Source organism: Podarcis muralis, chromosome 10, assembly GCF_964188315.1.
Source record: "Podarcis muralis chromosome 10, rPodMur119.hap1.1, whole genome shotgun sequence".
NCBI lineage: Eukaryota > Metazoa > Chordata > Lepidosauria > Squamata > Lacertidae > Podarcis > Podarcis muralis.
Window position 1 is genome coordinate 74,837,403 of NC_135664.1, and position 27,732 is coordinate 74,865,134.

General features: G+C 49.7%; 2 protein-coding genes and 1 pseudogene across 6 annotated transcripts in view; 2 read left to right on the top strand and 1 right to left on the bottom strand.

The window, feature by feature from the left end:
• Window positions 1-1,920: 1,920 nt before the first annotated feature.
• LOC114605363 (kelch repeat and BTB domain-containing protein 13-like) lies at window positions 1,921-16,317 on the top strand. 3 transcript variants are annotated; one of them, XM_077935421.1, is made up of 4 exons: window positions 1,921-2,941; window positions 4,099-4,866; window positions 14,294-14,855; window positions 15,729-15,867. In XM_077935421.1, the coding sequence occupies exons 1-3, from the start codon at window positions 2,669-2,671 to the stop codon at window positions 14,837-14,839; spliced, it is 1,587 nt and encodes a 528-aa protein (XP_077791547.1). In that variant the 5' UTR covers window positions 1,921-2,668; the 3' UTR covers window positions 14,840-14,855; window positions 15,729-15,867. The 3 variants fall into 3 exon arrangements, with proteins under 3 accessions (XP_077791547.1, XP_077791546.1, XP_028602390.2); XM_077935420.1 differs by having other exon boundaries at window positions 1,928-2,941; window positions 14,294-14,594; window positions 15,729-16,317; XM_028746557.2 differs by having other exon boundaries at window positions 1,932-2,941; window positions 4,099-4,830; window positions 14,294-14,594; window positions 15,729-16,317.
• A 1,004-nt stretch (window positions 16,318-17,321) lies between these two features.
• Window positions 17,322-19,520, bottom strand: LOC114604857 (lys-63-specific deubiquitinase BRCC36-like; annotated as a pseudogene).
• A 3,637-nt stretch (window positions 19,521-23,157) lies between these two features.
• Window positions 23,158-27,732, top strand: part of CPT1B (carnitine palmitoyltransferase 1B) — a 33,353-nt gene continuing 28,778 nt past the window's right edge. Inside the window, exon 1 of one of the 3 annotated variants that reach the window (XM_028746555.2) lies at window positions 23,158-23,356. The gene's annotated coding sequence lies outside the window, so the exon portion shown is untranslated. Of the gene's footprint in view, window positions 23,357-24,493; window positions 24,812-27,732 lie in introns of those variants that run through there. The other 2 variants (XM_077935422.1, XM_077935423.1) reach the window with 2 other exon arrangements.

Here is a 27,732-nt window from a genome sequence, read left to right on the forward strand (position 1 = left end):
GGGTATCTGTTGCCAGGGGAGGAGGTCGGAGGTCGTAGAATTGGTTGCAAGCCAGCTCCCCCAGAGGGAAGCCCCACAATGGGACCCAGAGCTCAATCGAAATTTTCCCTTCCACGTCGAAAGCTATCTCATCCTGTTGGGTGTTCAGTGCATCCATTTGGATAATATATCTGGTCAGCATATGAGCTGAAGGGATTCCTGCCATAAGACTCTGAGAGTTTTAAAGAAGGCTGAAAGGAAGAAAATATTAGGCCAAATGTAATATCCTCCCCCCCCCCCCAGTTAAGTGTAAAAATATTGCTTCTGACTCTTCGGAATAAAGTTGGTCGTCGCACTTCTGTAGAATGTTGTCTGCAGAATACAAGGCATCGTTTTAAATTCTTAGCAAAGGTAGAAGTTTCACCTCGTTCTCTCCACTGTTTCAATAACTTGCTTTTTCAATTGGTCATGTATTTGTTTTTCCCTCTGAAAAATTTGGCAGCTGCATGGTACTGTTTATGCTGGCAGTAAACCAATTCCCCCCCCTCCTTTTTTAAAGAAACTTTCCGCCACTTGCCACCCCCAGCAACCAATATCATAGAATTGTAGAATTGGGAGGGACCTCAAAGGTCATCTAGTCCAGCCCCCTGCAATGCAGGAATCTCAAGTAGATCCAACATGACAGATGGCCCTCCAATGTCTGCTTAGGAACCTCCAAGGAAGGAGAGTGCACCATCTCTCATGGGAGTCCGTTCCGCTGCCAGAAAGTCCTTCCTGGTGTTTAGTTGTAATCTCCTTTCTTGTAACTCGCAGCCATCGGTTTGGGTCTTCCCCTCTGGAGCAGGAGAAAACAAGCTTGCTCCCTCTTCCATGTGTCGGCCCTTCAGATATTTGAAGGTTGCTATCCTCTCTCCTCTCAGTCTCCTCTTCTCCAGGCGAGGCATACCCAGCTCCTTCAAGAGCTCCTCATACGGCCTGGCTTCCAGACCCTTGATCATTGTTACGGAAAAATCCAGGTGTGAGGCTGCTCAGTCACCCAGCTCGTCGGTCAGAGCCCGCGGGTCCCTGCGGAATAAAGGAAGGATTCCAGCCACCAACCGGAGGAAATAGATGTAGACCAACGTTTATTGCGCAACAGCTTCAAAGAGGAATTTTGAACCCCAAGGATGGGGTGACAAAAGAATTTTAAAAGTTTCTATCATATCCTAGCATACAGTTCATTAAGCATCATCACAACATCATTGCTACATCAGAAAAGGGGAGGGTTATACATGATTAAGGGACGCGGGTGGCGCTGTGGGTTAAACCATTGAGCCTCTTGGGCTTGCCGATCAGAAGGTTCGAATCCCCGCGACGGGGTGAGCTCCCGTTGCTCAGTCCCTGCTCCTTCCAACCTAGCAGTTTGAAAGCACGCAGTGCAAGTAGATAGATAGATACCGCTCCGGCGGGAAGGTAAACGGTGTTTCCGTGCGCTGCTCTGGTTCGCCAGAAGAGGCTTAGTCATGCTGGCCACATGACCTGGAAGCTGTACGCCGGCTCCCTCGGCCAATAAAGCGAGATGAGTGCCGCAACCCCAGAGTCGGCCACAACTGGACCTAATGGTCAGGGGTCCCTTTACCTTTACCTTTATACATGATTAACATAGGAGGAATGTGTTGGGACAACAGGCGGATACAGGATATGTACAGTGGTACCTCGGGTTACATACACTTCAGGTTACAGACACTTCAGGTTACAGACTCCGCTAACCCAGAAATAGTATCTCGGGTTAAGAACTTTGCTTCAGGATGAGAACAGAAATTGTGCTCCGGTGGCATGGCAGGAGGCCCCATTAGCTAAAGTGGTGCTTCAGGTTAAGAACAGTTTCAGGTTAAGAACAGACCTCCGGAATGAATTAAGTACTTAACCTGAGGTACCACTGTATTGGGAAGTACATTCTAAAAGCCTACTACAAAAGAACAATAGAACTTTGGTTTGCATAGTCTGCCACCTGGGCAAGTCCGGAGGAGTGCCTTTGTCCAGCGATGGACACCTTCCTGTGGACACCCACGCGTGTGCATATGTGGGTTGCGAACGCTGCAGGTTGCGAATGTGCATCCCGCATGGATCACATTCGCAACCCGAGCGTCCACTGTATATTACTTCCATCAAAATTTACTTACACTGTTGAATTTATCTTAATGCTGCCCACATTTTCAAGTGTACGCAATTCCCCCCCCCCGTATATTCAATAAACATCTCCCAATCTTCTTTAAACGAATGTTCTTCTTGAAGTAAATAAAAAAATTGTCCAGTGTCACCTTAGAGACCAACTAAGTTTGTTACAAGAATGTTCTTCTTGTTCTCTTATTCTATAAGTTAGATCCGCAAGATGCAGATATTCCAGTAGTTTAAGTTGCCATTATACTTTGGTTGGGACCTCGCTCGTTTTCCATTTTGGGGCTAACGAAACACAACGTTAGTGTTCTGCACGATCTCTCCTCTCTCCCGCCGAAAGTCTTCCCCAGCAACATTCTGACATCTGTGGCCCCTTCCGCTCCTGGCGATGGCTCTGGGCACCAACACGACTGCTCTGCTGTAAACACAGACTAAAAATAGCTCCGGCGCCCGAGCCAAACTCTGTGCCGCAGGCTGTGTGTGCTTTGGGACGGCTGATGGGGCACTCTGACCTGCAAATGATCCCCTGGCCATGCCCCATGGAGGTCTGCGCTCGACCCCTTTGCAGGGGCTGCTTGCTGCTTCCGCCTGGCTGGGTTGGGCCCGCCTCGCCAAGCGGGCGTTCGACTTGCTGGCCGGTGCCCTCTGGGCTTTGTGGGGCCTCATCGCCTTGTCCTGGAAAAGGCAGGGTGCTCAGGGGCCCCTGCCCGAGCCGTGGGAGAGCTGCCCCGAGCTGAGGGTCTACCGGGGAGGAGATGGTGAGGCCGAGCTGCTCACGGTCCACACACAGCCCTACAGCTTCCAGGTAGGGCCTGGCGGGGGGCTCTCTTGTGCTAAGGGGTGGCAGGAATCATAGAATCATAGAACTGTGGAGTTGAAAGTAATCTTAAGGATCATCAACCACCCGCAATGCAGGAATAGACAGGTGCCCTGCAACCCTGGTGTTATCGGCACCATGGTTATCTAACCATGGTGAGCTATCCAGGCTACATGGAGGCTTTCCCCAGGAGTCAGATGCAAATTCACCTGTTGCGCCTGTCGGAATTGGGGGTCGAAAGGCCACCTGGCTCAGCCCCAGCTGGAGTGCCTCCCTTCAGCCTTGCCGCTGCGGAGATCCCTCGACCTCTGCTCAGTGACTCAAGCTTGCAGACTTGAGCACACTTTACTCAGCAGTGTAAACTGCGCAACAGAAGAGGCTTGAGGCAGCAGACACATACTAAACTACGCATTTATTATACATAAATCAGGACAAAGAAAACATGGCATCTCTCCTTGCCGTCTTATCGGAGAGAGACTGAAAACAAAAGCAATACAGGGCAGAAGTACCGCTCACGCCAGCAATCTGTGCTGGAATGTAAATAGATGTGTGACATGTAACAATCCCATGTCTGCAGCAAAGGGTGGAATGGAATCCCAACAGCACCAACTATGACCGTTTCCTGACAAGCCTGACCACTATAGGCCATGCATGGGTAACCTCAAGTCTGGACTACTGCAGTGCGCTCAATGTGGGGCTGCCCTTGGGGTTGGTCCAGAAGTTCCAGCAGGTGTGGGATGCCTGATGGGAGCATCTGATGAAGAACATGCAACACCAAACGCTGCACTGGTTGCCCATCTGCTACCCAGCCAGAGTCGAGGTGCTTGTATCAATTTGCCAAGCCCTGGACAATTCAGGTCCAGAATATCTCAGAGACTCTGTGAACCCTTACAGCCCAGCTCAATTGCTAAGATCACCTGCAGGAGCATCACAGAGCATCCTCCGATTTGGAGAGGCTAATTTGGCAACCACGGGAACAGAGACAGGTTTACGGGAGAGCAACCAGGTCCACCACAGGGGGCACCGAGCCACGGGTTGCGAACGCTGCGGATTGCAAACGTGCTTCCCGCACAGACCACATTCGCAACCAAGCGTCCACTCTACTCGCATAATTTTCTTATGTTCTCTCTCTCTCTGCCTGGCAGGTGGATCTGGCCCGCCTGGCAATGGAGAGCGCCTATTTCGAGGCCCTCTCGAGATCCCGCATGCAGGAGGCTTCGGAGAGGCAGCTGGATCTGAGCCACGTGCCCTCGGGGACCTTCCGCGCCATCCTGGAGTGGGTCTTCTCCGGGCATTTCAGCCTAGAAGAGGAAGACCTCTTGCCAGCGGTGCAGACCGCCAGCTACCTGATGCTCCCGGGGTTTCTGGACCGGTGCTGGGCGGCGCTGAGCCCGCTGCTGAGCCCCCAGAACTGCCTGGCGTACCTGGGTTTTGCGGAGGCTGTGGGATGCCCTGAGCTGAGGGCACTGGTGTCCGGCTACCTGAGTGCCCACCTGTTGGAGCTGCCAGCCCCCGTCACTGAACGGCTGGACCCCCAACTGCGGGAGGAGCTGGCGCAGCTCCGCTTCAAGGGCCGCCCCATGCTGTGCGCCCTGCACAAGGAGAACGTCAGCCTGGCTCCCGGAGTCCCCCTAGAACACCTGCAGGGCCTCTACCACCGCCCTCTGCCCCCCGAGGAGGGGGACTGGCGCTGTGCCACCCGACTGCCCTTCCAGGCCGAGAAGTGGAGCTTCAGCACAGCACAGCTCTTCAACTACCTCTTCGTCATGGGGGGCTACCGGGAGAAGCGGGGCCCCCGCAGTTTCACCTTTCGTATGGCGGCCTTCCGCTACAACCCCTTGACAGGAACGTGGAGATCCACCGCCGCCCCCAATAAGGTCAGGTCCTGCTCTAAGGCCAGGGCTGTGTCTCAGGTACCACACACACACACATACATACACACACACACTGTATTTTTCCGTCTATAAGACGCCCCCATGTATAAGACACCCCCTGTTTTGGGGGACTCTGATTTAAGAAATTGGGGGGAGATGGCCCCCATGTATGACGCCCCCAAATTCTGGACATTATGTTTTAGGGGAAAAACCTAGTCTTATACATGGAAAAATACGGTGTGTGTATAAAAATTTATTTTCCATTTTATAATATACGGTATAACCACATCATTATTACAGTCATACTTTGGGTTGAAGTAACTTCAGGATGAGTATTTTCGGGTTGTGCTCCATGGTGACCCGGGAGTAACGGAGCGTGTTACTTCCTGGTTTCACCGCTCGCGCATGCGCAGATGCTCAAAATGATGTCACGCACATGCGTGGAAGCGCGACCCATGCACACTCAGACGCGGGTTGTGTTCGCTTCAGGATGCGAACGGGGCTCTGGAACGGATCCTGTTCACATCCAGAGGTAGCACTGTATTCACATGATCTCTTTTGCTCATTAGAGCCTATTGACTTCCGCCCCTCCCGTCTCACGGCTTTCAAAATTAACCTTTATATCACTGCCTTTGTACGCTTTCCAATTCTAGTTGATTCATTACAAATAGCATTAAAATTAATATTATCATAAAAAGGGAGGAAGTTGCCCATTACAAGTCTTCAGTCAACCCTGCTAGTGATGTTTAATTGCTTACAGTGATCTTTCAAATGTTATATATATATATATATATATATATATATATATATATATATATATATGCAGGTTTTGGTGTCCTCGGGTGTCTTCCCGTGTAAAAGTTGGGGTGTCTAGGCGACGTTTCGACGAGGTCTCACTCGTCATCTTCAGGCTGGTGCTTTCGGCTTCTTGTTACTGGAACAGAGCAGGATCTCAGTGTTTGAGTTCCTATAAATACTGTTGAGGGGTGTGGTGAGGAAGTTCCCAGGCTAGTGTGCCTTTTCTTCTTTTGTTCCTTAGTTGCTTGAGGGATATCTTGAGTGATATCTTGAGTGATATCCTGAGTACCACTTAGGTGGGTCATTAGGTGTGGATTAGTTGCTAAAGCCTTAGTGTCTTGACCTCTTGAACTTTGTGAAGAGTTTTTCTGAGAAGATGGCTGTAGTTGTGCTCTGGCTTGGCTTCGTGTATAGGGGCGAGCTGTGGTTTTGTGGCCTGTGCCAGCCAGATCTGTGTAGGGATTGCAGGGGGGTGCAGCATCCGGAGGTGCCATCATGGTTTGGCTACTGGATGGTGTCTGTAATTTATCTGTGGAGAGGGTCTGGGTTTGGGTCTGGTGTGGTTGATTGGTGATGGCGTTCTGTGTGCCTCTGGATCTGGTGTCAGTTTTTGTGGGGAGGGCTAATTTCCAGATGTCTGGCAAGCGGGATGTGTCGTCACGCTTGTTCATGTTGTGAGGGTGTTTCTCTATCTCGATGGCTTCCATGATTATTCTCTTGTGGTGATGTTCCATGTTAGAGAGCAATTTGGAATCTGCAAAATTAATTTCGTGTCCTGTTTCTTTCATGTGTTGGAAAAGAGAGGAAGTTTTTTCTTCTTTTTTGACGGCATTCTTGTGTTCTGCGATACGTGCATTTATTCGTCTGTTTGTTTGTCCAATGTACGTGGCTGGGCAGACTTTGCAGGGTATTTCATAGACCCCTTGGTTTTCCAACTGGATTTTATCCTTGGGGTTTCTGAGGATATTGGCTATCTTTTGGTTGGCGCAAAAGGCTGTTTTGATATTGTGTTTATGGAGGATTTTGCTAATTTTATCTGTGGTGCCCTTGATATAAGGAAGGAGGGCCATGCCATTGTTTTCTTCTGTGTCTTGGTTTTTGGGGGGTGTTTCTTTTTGGATTAGCTTCGTAACCCTGTTTTGCTGGTATCCATTGGCAATTAACACATTTGAGAGATTCTGTAACTCAGTTGTCAAGTGGTCTTTGTCAGCCAGGCGTTTGGTTCTGGAGATGAGAGTCTTGGCTACGGAGTTTATTTGTGCAGGGTGGTGGTGTGATTGTGCATGTAAGTAGCGGTTGGTGTGTGTTTTTTTCCGGTAGATAGTGTGTCCTAGGGAGCCATCAGGTTTTTTGTAGATTAGGACGTCAAGGAAGGGAAGTTGGTTGTTGGCTTCTATTTCCATAGTGAATTGTATTTTGGGGTGTAGGCTGTTGAGATGTGTGAGGAAGCTGTCCAGTTTTTCCTTCCCGTGTGGCCAAATTACAAAGGTGTCGTCAACATATCTGAGCCAAAGTTTGGGTTTGTGTTCTGACTTGTCTAAAGCATTGGTTTCAAAGTGTTCCATGTACAGGTTTGCGATGACCGGTGAGAGGGGTGATCCCATAGGTGCTCCTTCTATCTGTTTGTATCTTTGTCCATTGTGGATGAAGTACGTGTTGGTTAGGCAGTGGTTGGTCAGGTCCAAGATGTATTCGGGGGGATTGTATTTGTTTTGAATGGCTGTCAAGGCTTCATTAATGGGCACTTGTGTGAAGAGAGATACAACATCGAAGCTCACAAGTAGGTCATTGGGATGTAGGTTTTGCTTCTTTATTGTTTCTATGAACTGGAAGGAGTTTGGAACGTGTGAAGAGATGGATTCTGCATAGGGCTGAAGTTGCTTGGCGAGAAATTTAGCGAGATTTTGTAGAGGTGAGCCTATGGAGCTGACTATTGGTCTGAGTGGTGTTCCCTCTTTGTGTATTTTGGGGAGGCCGTAGAGTTTGGGGCATCTGGATGATTTTTCTCTGGGGATGATTCTTAGCTGGATTTCTTCACTGATAGGAGAGGCTTTTATTTTGGATTTGGTGGTTTTTTCCAGATAGGTGGTGGGATCTGTTTTTATAGGTTGGTAGGTAGGGTCTTGGAGTAGATTTGATAGTTTTGCTTGGTAGTCCGATGTGTTCATCACAACAGTGGCATTACCTTTGTCTGCTGGGAGAATGATTATGTTGTTGTCTTTCCTCAGGTTGGTGAGTGCTTTCTGTTCTTCTTTGTGTAAATTGCTTCTGGGTGGTTTGCTGGAGCAGAGGATGTTGGTGACTTCAAGTCTGATTTTATTGGCTTCATCTGGGTTGATTTTGGTTAGGCTAGCTTCGACTCCGCATATGATGTTTTCCGTGGGGATGCGTCTCGGGGCGACTGCAAAGTTGAAACCTTTGGAGAGTACTTTGGTTTCAGTTGAGGTGAGGATCCTGTCTGATATGTTATGTACTGTTTGTTTCATGGGTTGTTGTGGAGGGTGGCTGGGCTTCTGGCGTTTCTCTAGTTTGTGGAGTTTGTTGGTGTGTGTGTCTGTCTTATGTGAGGTCTCCGTTTCAGCTCTCCGTCTGTCTTATGTGAGGTCTGTCCGTTTCAACTAGCCGTCTGGAGAGCTGAAACGGAGACCTCACATAAGACAGACACACACACCAACAAACTCCACAAACTAGAGAAACGCCAGAAGCCCAGCCACCCTCCACAACAACCCATGAAACAAACAGTACATAACATATCAGACAGGATCCTCACCTCAACTGAAACCAAAGTACTCTCCAAAGGTTTCAACTTTGCAGTCGCCCCGAGACGCATCCCCACGGAAAACATCATATGCGGAGTCGAAGCCAGCCTAACCAAAATCAACCCAGATGAAGCCAATAAAATCAGACTTGAAGTCACCAACATCCTCTGCTCCAGCAAACCACCCAGAAGCAATTTACACAAAGAAGAACAGAAAGCACTCACCAACCTGAGGAAAGACAACAACATAATCATTCTCCCAGCAGACAAAGGTAATGCCACTGTTGTGATGAACACATCGGACTACCAAGCAAAACTATCAAATCTACTCCAAGACCCTACCTACCAACCTATAAAAACAGATCCCACCACCTATCTGGAAAAAACCACCAAATCCAAAATAAAAGCCTCTCCTATCAGTGAAGAAATCCAGCTAAGAATCATCCCCAGAGAAAAATCATCCAGATGCCCCAAACTCTACGGCCTCCCCAAAATACACAAAGAGGGAACACCACTCAGACCAATAGTCAGCTCCATAGGCTCACCTCTACAAAATCTCGCTAAATTTCTCGCCAAGCAACTTCAGCCCTATGCAGAATCCATCTCTTCACACGTTCCAAACTCCTTCCAGTTCATAGAAACAATAAAGAAGCAAAACCTACATCCCAATGACCTACTTGTGAGCTTCGATGTTGTATCTCTCTTCACACAAGTGCCCATTAATGAAGCCTTGACAGCCATTCAAAACAAATACAATCCCCCCGAATACATCTTGGACCTGACCAACCACTGCCTAACCAACACGTACTTCATCCACAATGGACAAAGATACAAACAGATAGAAGGAGCACCTATGGGATCACCCCTCTCACCGGTCATCGCAAACCTGTACATGGAACACTTTGAAACCAATGCTTTAGACAAGTCAGAACACAAACCCAAACTTTGGCTCAGATATGTTGACGACACCTTTGTAATTTGGCCACACGGGAAGGAAAAACTGGACAGCTTCCTCACACATCTCAACAGCCTACACCCCAAAATACAATTCACTATGGAAATAGAAGCCAACAACCAACTTCCCTTCCTTGACGTCCTAATCTACAAAAAACCTGATGGCTCCCTAGGACACACTATCTACCGGAAAAAAACACACACCAACCGCTACTTACATGCACAATCACACCACCACCCTGCACAAATAAACTCCGTAGCCAAGACTCTCATCTCCAGAACCAAACGCCTGGCTGACAAAGACCACTTGACAACTGAGTTACAGAATCTCTCAAATGTGTTAATTGCCAATGGATACCAGCAAAACAGGGTTACGAAGCTAATCCAAAAAGAAACACCCCCCAAAAACCAAGACACAGAAGAAAACAATGGCATGGCCCTCCTTCCTTATATCAAGGGCACCACAGATAAAATTAGCAAAATCCTCCATAAACACAATATCAAAACAGCCTTTTGCGCCAACCAAAAGATAGCCAATATCCTCAGAAACCCCAAGGATAAAATCCAGTTGGAAAACCAAGGGGTCTATGAAATACCCTGCAAAGTCTGCCCAGCCACGTACATTGGACAAACAAACAGACGAATAAATGCACGTATCGCAGAACACAAGAATGCCGTCAAAAAAGAAGAAAAAACTTCCTCTCTTTTCCAACACATGAAAGAAACAGGACACGAAATTAATTTTGCAGATTCCAAATTGCTCTCTAACATGGAACATCACCACAAGAGAATAATCATGGAAGCCATCGAGATAGAGAAACACCCTCACAACATGAACAAGCGTGACGACACATCCCGCTTGCCAGACATCTGGAAATTAGCCCTCCCCACAAAAACTGACACCAGATCCAGAGGCACACAGAACGCCATCACCAATCAACCACACCAGACCCAAACCCAGACCCTCTCCACAGATAAATTACAGACACCATCCAGTAGCCAAACCATGATGGCACCTCCGGATGCTGCACCCCCCTGCAATCCCTACACAGATCTGGCTGGCACAGGCCACAAAACCACAGCTCGCCCCTATACACGAAGCCAAGCCAGAGCACAACTACAGCCATCTTCTCAGAAAAACTCTTCACAAAGTTCAAGAGGTCAAGACACTAAGGCTTTAGCAACTAATCCACACCTAATGACCCACCTAAGTGGTACTCAGGATATCACTCAAGAAATCACTCAAGATATCCCTCAAGCAACTAAGGAACAAAAGAAGAAAAGGCACACTAGCCTGGGAACTTCCTCACCACACCCCTCAACAGTATTTATAGGAACTCAAACACTGAGATCCTGCTCTGTTCCAGTAACAAGAAGCCGAAAGCACCAGCCTGAAGATGACGAGTGAGACCTCGTCGAAACGTCGCCTAGACACCCCAACTTTTACACGGGAAGACACCCGAGGACACCAAAACCTGCATACCTATACCCGTGAAAATCTACGAAAGCATATATATATATATATATATATTTGCTTTCGTAGATTTTCACGGGTACAGGAATGCAGGTTTTGGTGTCCTCGGGTATCTTCCCGTGTAAAAGTTGGGGTGTCTAGGCGACGTTTCGACGAGGTCTCACTCGTCATCTTCAGGCTGGTGCTTTCGGCTTCTTGTTACTGGAACAGAGCAGGATCTCAGTGTTTGAGTTCCTATAAATACTGTTGAGGAGGTGTGGCCTCCTATGTTCTGGGCAGAGAGGAAGTTCCCAGGCTAGTGTGCCTTTTCTTCTTTTGTTCCTTAATTGCTTGAGGGATATCTTGAGTGATTTCTTGAGTGATATCCTGAGTACCACTTAGGTGGGTCATTAGGTGTGGATTAGTTGTTAAAGCCTTTGTGTCTTGACCTCTTGAACTTTGTGAAGAGTTTTTCTGAGAAGATGGGTGTACTACATTTAGTTGTGCTCTGGCTTGGCTTCGTGTATAGGGGCGAGCTGTGGTTTTGTGGCCTGTGCCAGCCAGATCTGTGTAGGGATTGCAGGGGGGTGCAGCATCCGGAGGTGCCACCATGGTTTGGCTACTGGATGGTGTCTGTAATTTATCTGTGGAGAGGGTCTGGGTTTGGGTCTGGTGTGGTTGATTGGTGATGGCGTTCTGTGTGCCTCTGGATCTGGTGTCAGTTTTTGTGGGGAGGGCTAATTTCCAGATGTCTGGCAAGCGGGATGTGTCGTCACGCTTGTTCATGTTGTGAGGGTGTTTCTCTATCTCGATGGCTTCCATGATGGTGGCACCTCCGGATGCTGCACCCCCCTGCAATCCCTACACAGATCTGGCTGGCACAGGCCACAAAACCACAGCTCGCCCCTATACACGAAGCCAAGCCAGAGCACAACTAAATGTAGTACACCCATCTTCTCAGAAAAACTCTTCACAAAGTTCAAGAGGTCAAGACACAAAGGCTTTAACAAGTAATCCACACCTAATGACCCACCTAAGTGGTACTCAGGATATCACTCAAGAAATCACTCAAGATATCCCTCAAGCAATTAAGGAACAAAAGAAGAAAAGGCACACTAGCCTGGGAACTTCCTCTCTGCCCAGAACATAGGAGGCCACACCTCCTCAACAGTATTTATAGGAACTCAAACACTGAGATCCTGCTCTGTTCCAGTAACAAGAAGCCGAAAGCACCAGCCTGAAGATGACGAGTGAGACCTCGTCGAAACGTCGCCTAGACACCCCAACTTTTACACGGGAAGATACCCGAGGACACCAAAACCTGCATATATATATATATATATATATATATATATATATATATATATATATTTACTCTCATCTCGATTTCATAGAATCATAGAGTTGGAAGAGACCACAAGGGCTATCGTCTCCAACCCCCTGCCAAGCAGGAAACACCATCAGAGCACTCCTGACATATGGTTGTCAAGCCTCTGCTTAAAGACCTCCAAAGAAGGAGACTCCACCACACTCCTTGGCAGCAAATTCCACTGTCAAACAGCTCCTACTGTCAGGAGGCTCTTCCTAATGTTTAGGTGGAATCTTCTTTCTTGTAGTTTGGATCCATTGCTCCGTGTCCGCTTCTCTGGAGCAGCAGAAAACAACCTTTCTCCCTCCTCTATGTGACATCCTTTTATATATTTGAACATGGCTATCATATCACCCCTTAACCTCCTCTTCTCCAGGCTAAACATGCCCAGCTCCCTTAGCCGTTCCTCATAAGGCATCGTTTCCAGGCCTTTGACCATTTTGGTTGCCCTCCTCTGGACACGTTCCAGTTTGTCAGTGTCCTTCTTGAACTGTGGTGCCCAGAACTGGACACAGTACTCCAGGTGAGGTCTGACCAGAGCAGAATACAGTGGCACTATTACTTCCCTTGATCTAGATGCTATACTCCTATCGATGCAGCCCAGAATTGCATTGGCTTTTTTAGCTGCCGCGTCACATTGTTGGCTCATGTCAAGTTTGTGGTCAACCAAGACTCCTAGATCCTTTTCACATGTACTGCTCTCAAGCCAGGTGTCCCCCATCTTGTATTTGTGCCTCTCATATTTTTTTCTGAGCTTCCCGGTTAGTTTGGCCATTTCAGGGTAGTCCATTAATTTGGTTTGCCAATCTTTTTTGCTTCTTCTTGCCATCTTTGAGCTAACAGCATTTGGGAGGCCGTCATCACATACATGAACAATTTTTTCTGGTCTTTTGGGATCTCCGCTCCTACAATACCTAGTAAAAAGGCTTCTGGGTTTTTTTTTAAACAAAGGTTACTCTGAACATTTTGTTTTATTTCGTTATAAATCATTTCCCAATTGCTTTTAACCTTCCTACATTCCCACCACATATGATAGAAGGTACCCTCTGTTTCTTTACATTTCCAACACTTATTAGATATTTATTATTTATACCCTGCCCATCTGGCTGGGTTTCCCCAGCCACTCTGGGCAGCTCCCAACAGAATATTAAAAACACGATAAACATCAGACCTTAAAAACTTCCCTAAAGAGGGCTGCCTTCAGATGTCTTCTAAAAGTCTTGTAGTTGTTTCCTTGACATCTGGTGGAAGGGTATTGCACAGGGCGGGCGCCATTACCAAGAAGGCCCTGTGCCTGGTTCCCCGTAACCTCACTTCCCGCAGTGAGGGAACCACCAGAAGGCCCTCAGCACTGCACTTCAGTGTCCGGGCAGAACGATGGGGGTGGAGACGCTCCTTCAGGTATACTGGACCGAGGCCGTTTAGGGCTTTAAAGGTCAGCACCAACACTTTGAATTGTGCTCGGAAACGTAGCGGGAGCCAATGTAGGTCTTTCAAGACCGATGTTATATGGTCTCGGCAGCCGCTCCCAGTCCCCAGTCTAGCTGCCGCATTCTGGATTAGTTGTAGTTTCCGGGTCACCTTCAAAGGTAGCCCCACGGAGAGCGCAATGCAGTAAAGTGGTACCAGAGGTCCGTTCTTAACCTGAAACTGTTCTTAACCTGAAGCACCACTTTAGCGAATGGGGCCTCCTGCCGCCGCCGTGCCGCTGGAGCACAATTTCTGTTCTCATCCTGAAGCACTATTTTTGGGTTAGCGGAGTCTGTAACCTGAAGCGTATGTAACCCGAGGTACCACTGTAGTCCAAGCAGGAGATAACCAGAGCTTGCATCACTCTGGCAAGACAGTCTGTGGGCAGGTAGGGTCTCATCCTGCGTACCAGATGGAGCTGGTAGACAGCTGCCCTGGACACAGAACTGACCTGCGTCTCCATGGACAGGTGTGAGTCCAAAATGACCCCCAGGCTGCGCACCTGGTCCTGGTCTTTACATCTCCAACACTTATAGATCTTGTTCTGTACATTTCTGCTAATTTAACCAGGGTTAGATACCACCGGTACATCATTTTCATCTTATTCTCTTTCGGCAGTGCCTCTCCCTTCCTGACGCGCTCTGCTTTCCTGCTCCTCTTGCAGCGCCGGCGCCACTTCAGCAGCGCTGTGGTGGGGCACCACATCTATGCCGTGGGCGGCTGGTTCCTGGACTCGCTCCTGCCCCCGGACAGCAGCACCCGCCTGTACATGGCCGTGGAGCGCTACGACCCTTGGGCCGACTCCTGGGCCTTCGTCTCCTCCCTCCCCATGGGCGACTTCTCCTTCGCCGTCTCCCTGTCCCACGACCTGCCCCTCTGCACTGCACATGGCGGCTGCATCTACGCCCTGGGCAGCATACAACGCACCGGGGAGAAACTTCTGCTGTGCTACGATGTGGCCGCTGGTGAGAAGGGGGCAATGAAGCAGCTGATGCGCCGCACCATAGGTGCCGACTCCCTAGAGCCCTGGATGCCTGAGCACCCACAAAACTCCCCATCAATCGGCCAGGCACCCACAAAATTCAGTGCCAGGGCCATGCACGCTGCAAGGCACCCACCGTCCTGGACACCTGCGGTTGCGCTGCCAGGCTGGCACTCGTGCGCCACAGCATTGTGCAGAGAGGGGATGGCAAGGTGGTGTTATGTGTGAGAAAAGAGATAGGGGTGTGAGTACTTATTTTTATTCATTACAGAAGGTTTACACACTGCTTGATTTGTTTTTTTAAAAAGAAAACCCTCATAGCAGTTTACAAAAAAAGATAACCACGGTGTTTTTTTCGTGGAAAAGAGGTGCCAGAACTCAGCCTTGAACCTTGTTCTCTTATAAGGGCAAGGGTGAGAGGTGCCGGAACTGAGTTCCAGTGAGTTCCGGCCCCCCAAAAGCCCTGGACTGAGAGCCAGTGTGGTGTAGTGGTTAAGAGCGGTAGTCTCGTAATCTGGGGAAGCGGGTTCGCGTCTCCACTCCTCCACATGCAGCTGCTGGGTGACCTTGGGCCAGTCACACTTCTCTGAAGTCTCTCAGCCCCACTCACCTCACAGAGTGTTTGTTGTGGGGGAGGAAGGGAAAGGAGAATGTTAGCTGCTTTGAGACTCCTTCAGGTAGTGATAAAGTGGGATATGAAAAATGAATAATGATTTGAAACTTTCAAAAAGTTGAAATAACTAAAATAGACTAAAAACAGGTTAAAACTTGTAAGTTTCAAAACATCTAGAGAGGCTTGTCTAAGCGGGAACATTTGCGGTAGGTGCCGAAAAGAGTACAGCGAAGAGTACATCAAGTGGCAGGAAGTTCCAAAGTATAGGTGCAGCCGTGCCAGGAGTTCTCCCGAAAGCAGAACAGATATTTTGCGGCGGTTCCACTGATCAGCATGGTCAAGTGGGCACATATTGGGGGATACAGAGGTGGCCGATTGTGAGTTAAGCGGGCAGGGAAGGAGGGGGATATGTACAAGGGCTGGCAGTGGGTGCGAGGGCAGGGGATCTGGGCTGTGGGTCCAGCCTGAGGGTGGTTACATCCCCGCCTTCTCTTCTCCTTGCAGACACGTGGCAGGAGCTGCTTCCAACTCTGACTCGGGCAGATGCTGACCTGCCTGGGCTCTACTTCCTGGGCGGCACGGAGCCCCTTTTTGTGGTGGGGGGCAACGCCCAAGACAACGTGGTCACCTCCTTCTGCCCCAGCACCCGGCAGTGGGGCCCTGCCCGGACCCTGCCCAAGTGCAGCCTGGCTGGACAGGGCCTGGCTTTGGACGGCACCCTCTATATGGCCTCTCCTGACTTGGAGGCCCTCTTGGAAGTGGAACTAGGGGTCCCGGACTGCCGCCCGCTGCCTCCGCCACCCTTTCCCCTCTCCTACGAGGCCATCTTCCTGCTTCACTTCCCCCCGGAAGGCTGTCGGGAAGAAGAAACGGAGTCAGGGGGACTCCAGGGACTTTGAGTCCCCCGTCTGCCCTCCTCCCTTTTGTCTGTCTGTCTTTTCCCGTCTGTCCGGTGACAAAAAGACAGTCACGGAACCAAGAAATTACACAAAACAAAATAAATTACCGTGAAAATCCCTGAAACAAGAAGTAATCGACTATGGAATAACAAAAATAAAAAAATAAACTAGAATTAAACAGAGACTTTACGAGATGCTGGCTACAAAACTCGTTTCACTGAACTAATCAGTTTCCTCAGAAGAAAATAAAGAAATTAAAAGATTTTAAGTGATATCAAACAAGCTCAAGAGAAGGGCTGAAAATGCTTCCTCGGGTTTACAAAGAAGGTATGAAAACCTCAAACACAAGTTTTAAACATAGTCCTATTTAAGAGAACCAAGCAGTAGTGATAAGAAATTGAGGTTTTAAAGTTTTTTTAAAAAAGGAGAAATTGAGGTTTTAAAGTTTCAAACAAACTCAAAAACAGGGCTGAAGCGCTCTTGACTGCTGATGTTAAAGACTTCAAACCTTTATTTTGTATTACTATTATTACTGGATTCTCTTAAACAGAGCTATGTTTATAAAACTTGTCATTGAGGTTTTCATACCTTCTCGAGGAAGCATTTTCAGCCCTGCTCTTGAGCTTGTTTGATATCACTTAAAATCTTATAATTTCTTTTCCCATCTGTCCAGCAGCTCTGGGGTTTGGACCAGTTATCAGCCGAGATGGGCCATTCCTGGGTCAAGCCTTCTTGCTGGGCACCCTCCCCCACCCTCCCTTGCCCTCTCACCCAAATACCGGCCTCTATTTATAGCACCACGGCTTGCAAAACAGCTGCTGCTGCAAACGAAAAGGGTGGTCTGGCTCCTTTCTCCACTCCCGATTCTGCACGCGCGGCACGGAGTGCGTCTCCCCGCTGCCCCAGACCCAAACAGCTACCTGGAGCTTCTCTCCAACCCAGATCCTCCCCCTAACTCACAACTGCCCAGGGTCCTTCAGAACTTCTCGTTTTTGCTGCGAAGGAGCTGCAGGATTAAGCTTACTACAAATCATCACAAAATTGCAGGGCACAGGGAGGGCACCTAAATCCCATCTTGTCCAACCCCCGTGCCTGGAGTGGCCTGCTTCTATTGGAGAAGTGTTGGGGTTCAGTACCCAATACCCTTTGGGTTCACAGCCTGGGCAGCCCATAAAATCCAAACACCATTTGCCAGCCATACGGGATTATTTTATTTTATTTGTGGTTTGGTGTGACTATTAATTTCACAAACAATGAAGCATATGGTAGGAAGGTACCTACATTATACAATGCAGTCTGGTGCACGTAGGTTATCCCTCTTCATTCCTCACTGTGTCTCCATTTAATTCTGATATCTGTAACCAGTGACAAAAAGAATGGATTCTGAAACGTATAATTTTGAATTGTTACTGGTATAAACTATTATTTGCCTGCTTAACTGTGTTCAGCGTCGGGAAAGCGTGGGAGATCTGAACAGGAGGAGACAGACTGGAATCGCAGTAGAAAACGGAACGCTTTGAGTTGCAGGATTTTGAAAGAGCTCAGGACTTGCTGCAGACTGTGGGACAGCAAGAACTTTGAAGCAAAAATCCCCTCTCTGGGAACAGAGAGTGTCCTACTTGTAACGGGATATAAAGCATATGTGTATGCAGTGCATGTTTGTGTGTGTGCAGTAAACAACAACTCTGCTAAACAAATGTTTCATGTAGTGAGCTTAAAGCTTCTGTGCTGCACAAACACAGAACACACCCAACAAGATGGGAAGGCATGGAGAAGCAGCAACGCAGGATGAAGCCAAGCTTACAATTCTTGGGCTGTTGCTTCATTTCTCAGGCCGTGAGGTTCTGTTCTTCTCTCTCCAGGGCCGCAAGTTCCTCCAAAAGTTTCTGTTTCTCCTGCTGCAGCGCCTGCAGCCTGTCTTCCTTTCTCTTCAAGAGACCCTCCACCCACTGCATCAGAGGACCACTGATGATCAAGATCTGGCTGCACAGTGAACACTGATCCGTTGTGGATCTTGGTGATAGGATCCAGATGAGAAAGGCTATGGATTTTCCTGAAGGCATCTTGCTCCTCTTGACGCAAGATCCTGGGGAACACCATCATGGACTCAAGACACGCTTCTCCCATGCCGGTGTGAGGAATCAGGTGAACAGGAACCCTTTCATATCTGCATGAGCTCTTTGGGGCTTGGAGGGACTGGAAGCAGGTGAAGACGATCCGGCCCGTCTTTGTGCTTTTGTCCTCGCTGAAACAGGAGAAGATCAGCCCCACAAAGTCTCTGTCCAACATCCGATACATCGCTTGCGTGCAGAGGTCAATGTGCCATGGCCAAACGGTGACGTGGGGGTGGGAATGTTGTTGTTGTTGTTGTTGTTGTTATTGTTGTTGTTGTTGTTGTTGTTGTTTAGTTGTTTAGTCATGTCCGACTCTTCGTGACCCCCTGGACCAGAGCACGCCAGGCACTCCTGTCTTCCACTGCCTCCCGCAGTTTGGTCAAACTCATGCTGGTCTCTTCGAGAACAGTGTCCAACCATCTCGTCCTCTGTCGTCCCCTTCTCCTTGTGCCCTCCATCTTTCCCAACATCAGGGTCTTTTCCAGGGAGTTTTCTCTTCTCATGAGGTGGCCAAAGTATTGGAGCCTCAGCTTCACGATCTGTCCTTCCAGTGAGCACTCAGGGCTGATTTCCTTAAGAATGGAGAGGTTTGATCTTCTTGCAGTCCATGGGACTCTCAAGAGTTTCCTCCAGCACCAGAATTCAAAAGCATCCATTCTTCGGCGATCAGCCTTCTTTATGGTCCAGCTCTCACTTCCATACATCACTACTGGGAAAATGGGAATGATACCAGCCCACAACTCTTGTGGGCTGTCCCATTAACTTAGCCAACCTCTCCGCTTCCATCGAAGCAACCGAGAGCTGCTCCGGGGAAATCTCCACCCGATCTGTCCTCTTATCTGACCGGAGCAGAATGATCACCGGGCGAATGCGAGCAATTCAGCCAGCCCTGACCTCACCGAGGCAGAGGCCCATGACCTCTTCTTGCTGAGTGCTCAGAGTGTGGACCATGCAGACCAGGAAGGCGTCCGCCTCCAAGTGCGCAGCCTGCAATGCCATCGCCACCTGCTTCGCTTTCTGCCCGCTGCTCCTGTTCAGGAGAAAGAGAGACGACGAATGTGCTGGTCAACGGCCCCAGACATCCCTTCCACCACAGCCTGCCTACACAGAGAACAAGACAAACCATAGCTGTCAACTTACAGATTTGAAGATAAGGGACCAGCAGCCTTGAAAATAAGGGACCAGCAGCCTCAAAAATAAGGGATCAGCAGCCAAAATAAGGGATTTTCCGGGCACAGGTATGTTCAGCTTCTGAGCCCCTCTGAGCCAAAGGCAGAAAGCCCAGCCAGCAGTCAAACGACGCCTCATCAATAAGGGACAGCAGCAAGACATGACGCTGGGATAAGGGACTGTCCCACCAAATAAGGGACGCTTGACAGCTATGAGACAAACAAGATGTGACTACATTATTACATGAGCACTGTTCCACAGCATTTGATATTTTCATTTACATACATTCATTCGAAATAAGATGGGTTTATGAAGCAATTCTATATCCTCCCACCACGCTGACGAAGAATTCTATGAAACAGTAGTCAATATCTGGAATCACTGTTCCGTGTTGGACATCATATTTGCTGAATACACAAAGCTTCACAGCTTGTCTTTCATCATACAAAGTCTGGTACCTCGCTTCATTTAAAGATTTCCAGAGACTTTGAGACTAAAGATTTCATTTTGTACTCGGTTTGAAGGAATTCTATAAAGATTGTCTATTGCGTATGTACATGGTCATCGTGTTGCCTAGACATTGCTGATGCACAGAGAACGAGACAAACAAGATATTTATTTCGGTGTTGCCGGTGTGACACAATCCCCACCAGCAAGTTCCATATTTTCCGTGTATAACGTACACCCATGTATAAGGTGACCCCTATTTTTAGGGGGAAGATTAGAAGAAAATGGGGGGACATTGCCCGGAGTTCTGCAGTTTGTTTGTTTTTGCAGATGATTGCCCCCCAGCTTTTTTTAGGGGGAAGGACTGCTGAAAATTGGTACATCCGATCTGTGCTGCCGCACATGTGCCGCTAAACCCACCCATCAGCTGTTCCCTCAACGCAAGAAAAAGCCGCAGCAACAGCAAACACACAACAGCCCTTATCACACCCACAAATAACGCCGCTGACAATCACACCCACATGGAAGCTACACATCCCGCGTCACAAAAATGCACTGACCGTGTATAAGATGCCCCCCCCCAATTTTTAAATGTTCGTTTTGAGGGGGGAAACCTCGTCTAATACATGGAAAAATATGGTAGTTGAGGAGTGGCACACCAAAGCAGAGGGGGTGGGGAGCTCAGTCGGCAGAGTGTAAGACTCTTCATCTGAGGGCCACGGGTTCGAGCACCATGCTGGGCAAAGGGATTCCTGCATTGCAGAGGGTTGGACTAGATGACCCCTTGAGGTCCCTTCCAACCTTACGTGTCTATGAATTCTATACACTTTCAAGCAAAGGGAAGCAAAGGGGCAGTCAGCTCCATATATAGCAATTCTTTCTTCTACTAGCTTATTAATCATGAGACATGCCCACTTCTCTTCCTGCTTGTTCTCAAGATTTATAGCAATATTTGCTGCACACACCCTGTTCCCATTCTCCCCTCGCGGTTCTTTTCCAAGCGCATCCTTCCCTTCCCAACCTTCGCTCGCTCCGCCCTCCTCACATACATTTCAACTTTTGATTTCATCACTTGTATAATTTCTGCAACAGTTCCTCTCCCACCGTCAAAGCAAAAGGAGGACCTGCTCTCGGACACTAGTTCCGTAGTGTTACAGGTTTGAATCCGCACAAAGGGGTGAGCTCCCGTTGCTCTGTCCCAGCTCCTGCCAGCCTAGCAGTTCGTAAGCACACCAGTGCGAGTAGATAAGTAGGTACCGTTGTGGTGGGAAGGTAAACGGTGTTTCCGTGTGCTCTGGTTTCCGTCACGGTGTCCCGTTGCTCCAGAAGCGGCTCCCAGTACGTTTCCGAGCCTCAGTCCAGTATACCTGAAGGAGTTAATCCACCTCCATCGTTCTGCCCGGACACTGAGGTCCAGTGCCAAGGGCATTCTGGCAGTTCCCTCGCTGTGAGAAGCCAGGTTTCAGGGAACCAGGCAGAGGGCCTTCTCGGTAGTGGTGCCCGCCCTGTAGAACGCCCTCCCACCAGATGTCAAAGAGAAAAATAACTACCAAACTTTTAGAAGACATCTGAAGGCAGCCCTGTTTAGGGAAGCTTTTAATGTTTAATAGGTTATTGTATTTTAGTGTTTTGTTGGAAGCCGCCCAGAGTGCCCAGATGGGCAGGGTATAAATAATAAATTATTATTATTATTATTATTATTATTATTATTATTATTATTATTATTATTATTTAGTCCTGCTGGCCACATGACCCAGAAAGCTGCCTGTCGGCCTGGAAGTGAGATGAGTGCTGCAACCCCAGAGTCGCCTTTGACTGGACTTAACCGTCCAAGGGTCCTTTACCTTTAGTATTACTGGGCCAGGTGGAGGGAGATGGGGAAGGTCCAGATTATATCTGGGGGTCCCTTCCAGGCCCACGATTCTATATCCGTGAAGTTTTTAGGAGAACCTGTTGAAGGGGCCAAAGCAGTTTCCTCATGAGGCTAACTGGCTCCAGCTGAGCCAAGCTAAACACCTTCACCTGCACTGTTGCCATGGAGACAGGGGGTGGGCCTCTCCCCACATCACCTAGGAAGGAGAAAAAATTGGCTGGGCTGGAAGCTGGGCGGGGGGGGGGGAGGAGGAGGCTTCCCGATCTCTACGTCCAAGCAGCTGCTCCCCGCACCCCCAAAAAATCAAGCAAATAAATAAAAATGCTTAACTATCTGACCAATTGCATCACAGATAACTTGTTCTGTGCCCCTGCCCCCTGCAATAAATCCTGGCTACATCCATGCCTTCTGTGGTTTCCAGCAACGGGCTATATGCGTGTGTAAATAAATCCATCTTCTCTAAAGACAAGACCGTCTCCCTTGCCCTTCAGTCCAAGGAAACTGAGCCTGGACTGGAACTGTGGAACTCCCTGCCACAGGAAGCAGTGGTGGCCAACAACCTAGGTGGCTTTAAAAGAGAAATTCATTGGAGAAATTCATGCGAGGAGGAAGAGAGGGCTACCGATGGCTTACTAGCCACAATGGCTCTGCTCTGCCTCCACAGCTGGAAACAGAAATGCTTCCAGTTCCCAGTTACAGCCATAGAAAGTACTGCAAAATGGATCAATCCATTCCACACTTTGGAAAACAACCCCCTAAAACAGCAATTTAACATGGATTTTACTATCTAACGAGACCACAGACCCATAAAATGAAAGCAATAAGCCATGTGCTGCAGTCACACAATCAATCAGTGGCTGAACTGGGTTCCACACAGTCACACAGACACACACAAAAAGAGCCGCAAAAACAATAACGCAAAATAAATAGCCAAAACGGAAACCTCAGCATAACACTCAAAATGGAAGTGTGGCGCTCAGCATGGAGCATGTTTGGCTTCCAAAAAAAGTTCACAAACCGGAATACTTTCTTCCGGGTTTAGCAGCGTTTGGGTTCCAAGTTGTTTGAGTACCAAGGCGGTTGAGAACCAAGGTCCCACTGTGCTGGAAACCACAGGAGGGGAGAGTTGCTCTTGTGCTCAGATGTTGCTTGCGGGTTTCCCATAATAGGCATAATAGGTTGGCCACTGTGAGAACAGGATGCTGGACCAGATGAGCCCTTGGTCTGATCCAGCAGCACTCTGCTTACGTTCTTACATTTATCCAGGACCTTGGGAAGACACTCTCTGAAGGCCAAGTGGAGTTTGCACAGACCTTGCAGAGCAAGTCCAGTTGGTGGAGCTGGAACAATGCCTGTTGTTCACACACCCCTTTTTGCTTAGCAAAAGCAGCAGGACTGGCCCCTCCTGCTTCCTCTATCCGTGCAGCCTAGTGACTCCTGGGGGGGAATGGCTCAGCCTGGCGCACAGGGAGCCAGGAGTCTCCTCCAAATGCCCTTCCGGCTGCAAGGGGCCGTCCCAGGCTGCAGGTTGCTGCTTCCAGCCTGCTGCTGCAACAGCAGCTACCTGGGCCCAGCTGAGCTGCTTCACCTGGAGGAAGGAAGGTCAGCCACACAGGGAGAAGGTCGCAGGTAAAAGCCGACCCTTTGGAGCTTGCAAGGAGGCAGGCGCAGCCACAAGCAAGCTGGCCAGCTGGGTGCTGTTGGGGGATGCTGGAGGGTTTATTCCTGCATCTCCTGGTGCAGGTGATCGGAGAAGGCCCAGGGAACTCCCTGGAGAGGGTTCCCTTTGCACTCTGCACAGGTGAGAATGTGCAAGGCATCGCACAGTTACAGCGGCATTGCAGCAGCTCAGAAAGGATACCGTAGGGGTGGAGAAGGGTAACTTAAATGACCTAGGGTGGTGTCTGTGGAGTGACTCCCCTAGGATGAAAGATTGCATGGTTTTGGGGACTTTTTAAAAAAGGTGAGTAAGAGGCAACACAGCAGAAGTTGATAAAATTCTCCAGGGCCTGGAGAAAGCAGAGAGAGGTAAGTTTCCCCTCTCCTAAAAGGAGAACTTGCGGGTTTTCAATGAAGATTCTGGACTTTTTCACACAGTGCAGAGTCAAACTATGGAACTCACATGTGAAAAGGATCGAGGGGTCTTGGTGGCCCACAAGCTGAACATGAGTCCAGCAAAAAAGCAGCAAAAAAGGCTCTTCTGGGCTGCATCAACAGAAGTCCAGTGTCCAGATCAAGGGGAGTCATAGTCCCACTCTGTTCTGCCTCCCTGTCCGACTTGGGCCTCTAATCTATATATCTATATATTGCAGCCACGTGAAAATGCAATTGATGTGCACCGCAAATGCTTTTTCAGTGAATTCTGTTGGACATGCTCCCAGAGACACGCACTCAGGAAGCGTCTGTGCCTGAAGGCACGGGAGGGCTACCCTGTGGCCCTCCAAAAGCTCTCGGAGCCCGAGTCCCATCAACATCTGGCCTAGTGGTCAGAGGCGAAAAGTTCAGGGGGTGACTTTGGGCCAGTCGCTCACGCCCATTCTCAGCCTCGCGGTGTTGCTGTGAGGATAAAACGGGGAGACCCACGTACGACACCTTGAGCTCCTCGGAGGAAAGGTTGCATACAAAAGAAAAATATAATAAATCGATCGGCCCAGCCTGCGCAGCCAATAACCTGCGGGGAACCTCGCGTCCCAACATACAGGCTGGGGAGTCTTCATGCCTAGGGGCGAGGGCGCTTCTGCAGCCGGCAAGGAAGGGAACTGGCGCTGCTCTTGTGCGAAGGGGGGAGGTCTCCCCAGCTGATGATCGGAGGGGCCGGACAGGGCAGCGAGGCAGCGTCCTGGGTGCCCCCAGCCCACCCCGTCGCCCTGTGGCGCAGCAGAGCCTTGGAGAGGTGGGGGCGCCGCCCGCTCCCTCCTTCCAAGTAGGGCAGCCGCAGCCGTGCCAGTGTCAGGTTACGGGAGCGCAGGGAGCCCCGCCAGAGAACCAGCCAGCCGTCCCGTCCCGTCTCCCGGGGAAGGTCTGCAGCGGAGCCGTCGCCCGACGGGGACCACCGCCCCGCCTCCCCGCCCTGTTCCCGAGCAGGTACCAGCGCCTACCGTCCGACTGGCAGGGGTGGGGGCTCTGGAGCCTTGCCCTTTTTTTTTTTTTTTGCAGGATCGGGGCGGGGGTGGGTGTGTGTGGAGACCGGATCCTGACCTCCCCGACGGCGCCGCGCAAAGCTGCGCTCTGGACGCGGGGAGGGGCGCTGCGCCGGGCCTCTTCCAGAGGAAAAACACCGAGTGCGTGCAGAGTGCTTTTCCGTCGCGACACGCCCCCCCCCCGGAACAGAGGGGGGGGACTGCGGCAATGGGTTTTGCTGACACCCCGGAGGGATCACCCAGACCCGACGATGTTTCAACGCATGTCGCCCTTTTCCTCCTCCGCGGGGCAGACCCTGGACATGGACCCTTCTAGCAAAGCAGTGGAGAGAAGACAGACCCCCCCCCCGCTCAGAAAATCCCACAAGCCCGCTCCCCCCGCCGCCAATTTCAGGGGAATTACGGGAACCCCAAGGGTTATCCAATCCAACCCCCTGCGATGCAGGAATCTCAGCCACTAAGTAGCCACTAAGTGTGGTGTCACTATAGGCAAGGATGTGCTCGTGCCCCCCCTTGATTTGAATACTGGGGGCCTACTTAAGTCCACAGGAGCAGCTGGTGCCCCCCCTGCCCATTTGTTGCCCAGCGATGCCCCCTGGCCAGTGGTGGTTCCAGAGAGGGAAGCTGCCTTTGAGTCTCAGGTGCTGAGCATCGCAGGTGGGGAGAGAAGGGCTGCTTCACTTCGAGGGGCGGGGGTTGCATCTGGTTAAGAGCTTTAGAAGTGCCTGCAGGGCAGGGTCAGGCCCATGACGCCATCCAGTCCTGTGTCTCCCCTCCTCTGGTTTCAAACCAGAGAAGCCTTGCTGCCTCCAGCCATGGTTAGTAGCCATCAGTAGCCCTCTCCTCCTCCAGGAATTTGTCCAGTCCTCGTATTTATGGGACTGCCTCTCCTGGTCTGCCCCACAGAGCGGTACCCCAGAGCGGTACCTATTTATCTACTTGCACTTTTGACATGCTTTCGAACTGCTAGGTTGGCAGGAGCTGGGACCGAGCAATGGGAGCTCACCCCGTTGCAGGCAATTGAACCGCCGACCTTCTGATCGGCAAATCCTAGGCTCTGTGGTTTAACCCACAGCGCCACCTGCGTCTTATCCCCCTTTTAAACAAATGCAGGAATTGCCAGCTGGGAAGGAGCAGTTCACCCCCCTCCAGGCCCCCCCCCCTCACTCAAAACAAACCCAGTAAGAATGATAAGAAAAAATACAGAAGATAAGGGATCCCTGCTTTGCCTTTATTGGTAAAGTACATCGTTTGATACTTTCTTGAATCATCAGTGGATCAGATTCCTGTTGGGGAGGGTTGTCCAAGGGGCAGGCTCCACATTCCCAAAGAACCTTTGAATTTTAGAGCGGGAGGGGACCTCTGAGGGCCATCTAGTCCAACCCCCTGAAATGCCTTTTGCATCGCTTTGTAAAGGCGCACAGTGTTACTGCATGCTTCTGGACTGCACGGGGGTCCCTGAATGTACAGACCAGGGGAACCAGAAGGCACTTCTTTTGTGGTCACGGGCACTTTTGTCATAGTCCGATGCTGCTTCTATTCGTATTAATATTTATGTTTACCTGCCGCTCACTACAAAAGTATCTCAGAGCGGTTTACAATGTTAAGTCTTTCACAGAACAGGTCAGAGTCGGTGGAGCCTGAGACTTTCGATCTCATGGGTTCGAGTTCGAGATTCCTGCATTGCGGGGGGGGGGGGGCGTTTGACCCTTGTTGGTCCCTTCCATCTCTGTATATAGATTTTGGTGGCAAATTTCATTGTGTATGCAGGCGACCAGAAGTAGATGGCGAGTAAGTAAAACATTCATGATGGAAGTTTAGGGAAGCTTTTAATGTTTAACTGACCATTGTATTTTAATATTCTGTTGGAAGCCGCCCAGAGTGGCTGGGGAAACCCAGCCAGATGGGCGGGGTATAAATTATTATTATTATTATTATTATTATTATTATTATTATTATTATTATTATCTCTATGATTCTACAAGTATGCCTTCTGGCTATCAAATAATTTTTAAATAACAAAGGAAGCGTCCGCGTTGCACAGAGCTCCTCTTTGCATTTAGGGAGCCGTAACAACGATAATGTTGTTTGGCCATTTTGCTGCCTTTTCAGAACAAAGTTGGGAGGGAGGCTGGGTTAAGGCACCACTTTCAGAATGCAACAGGTGTTTGGTGGAGAAGCCGCACCGCACGCCTCCTCCGGTGGCACGATTTCTCAGCGTCGAAAGAAATGCACTTTGCACGTGCTCAGGAGAAGAACTCTCTCTCTCTCATGGCTTCTGGAGCTGATCCTTTTCTCATTTGACAACAGCCTTCTGGGAGTGACGCACAAGAGGGAGCCTGTGGCTCATGTGCGCCTGACGCCCAGGGCAGAGGCTGAGACTTCCCTTCTTGGCCCCAGGCCAGCCCCACGTGATGGAAACAGCCTCCCTGAGCCAAGGCTGAGCTCTGTTCCCAGCAGGAGATATAAACAGCGAGTCCTGAGTGGCAGGAGCCGGCCAGAGAAGGTGGCTGGAAGGGGGGGGGGCTCCGGGCTTGAGACTCCCCTTCTCCTTCTCTTGCATTGCTGCTTTCAACAAGGGCTGGAAGAGGGAGGATGAAAAAGCCCCCTCTCCCACCCAGCTGTACATATTTGAAGGGTATAGGAGGCCTGTTAATGTACAGAACTCACTCCCCCAGGAGGCAGTGATGATGGTCAGCAGCCGGGGATGGGCTCTCACAGGTGTTCCCTGTCCCTGCTTTAAAGGTAAAGGTAAAGGGACCGTAAGGTCCAGTTGTGGACGACTCTGGGGTTGCGGTGCTCATCTCACATTACTGGCTGAGGGAGCCAGCGTTTGTCTGTTTGTCCACAAACTGTCTGTTTGTC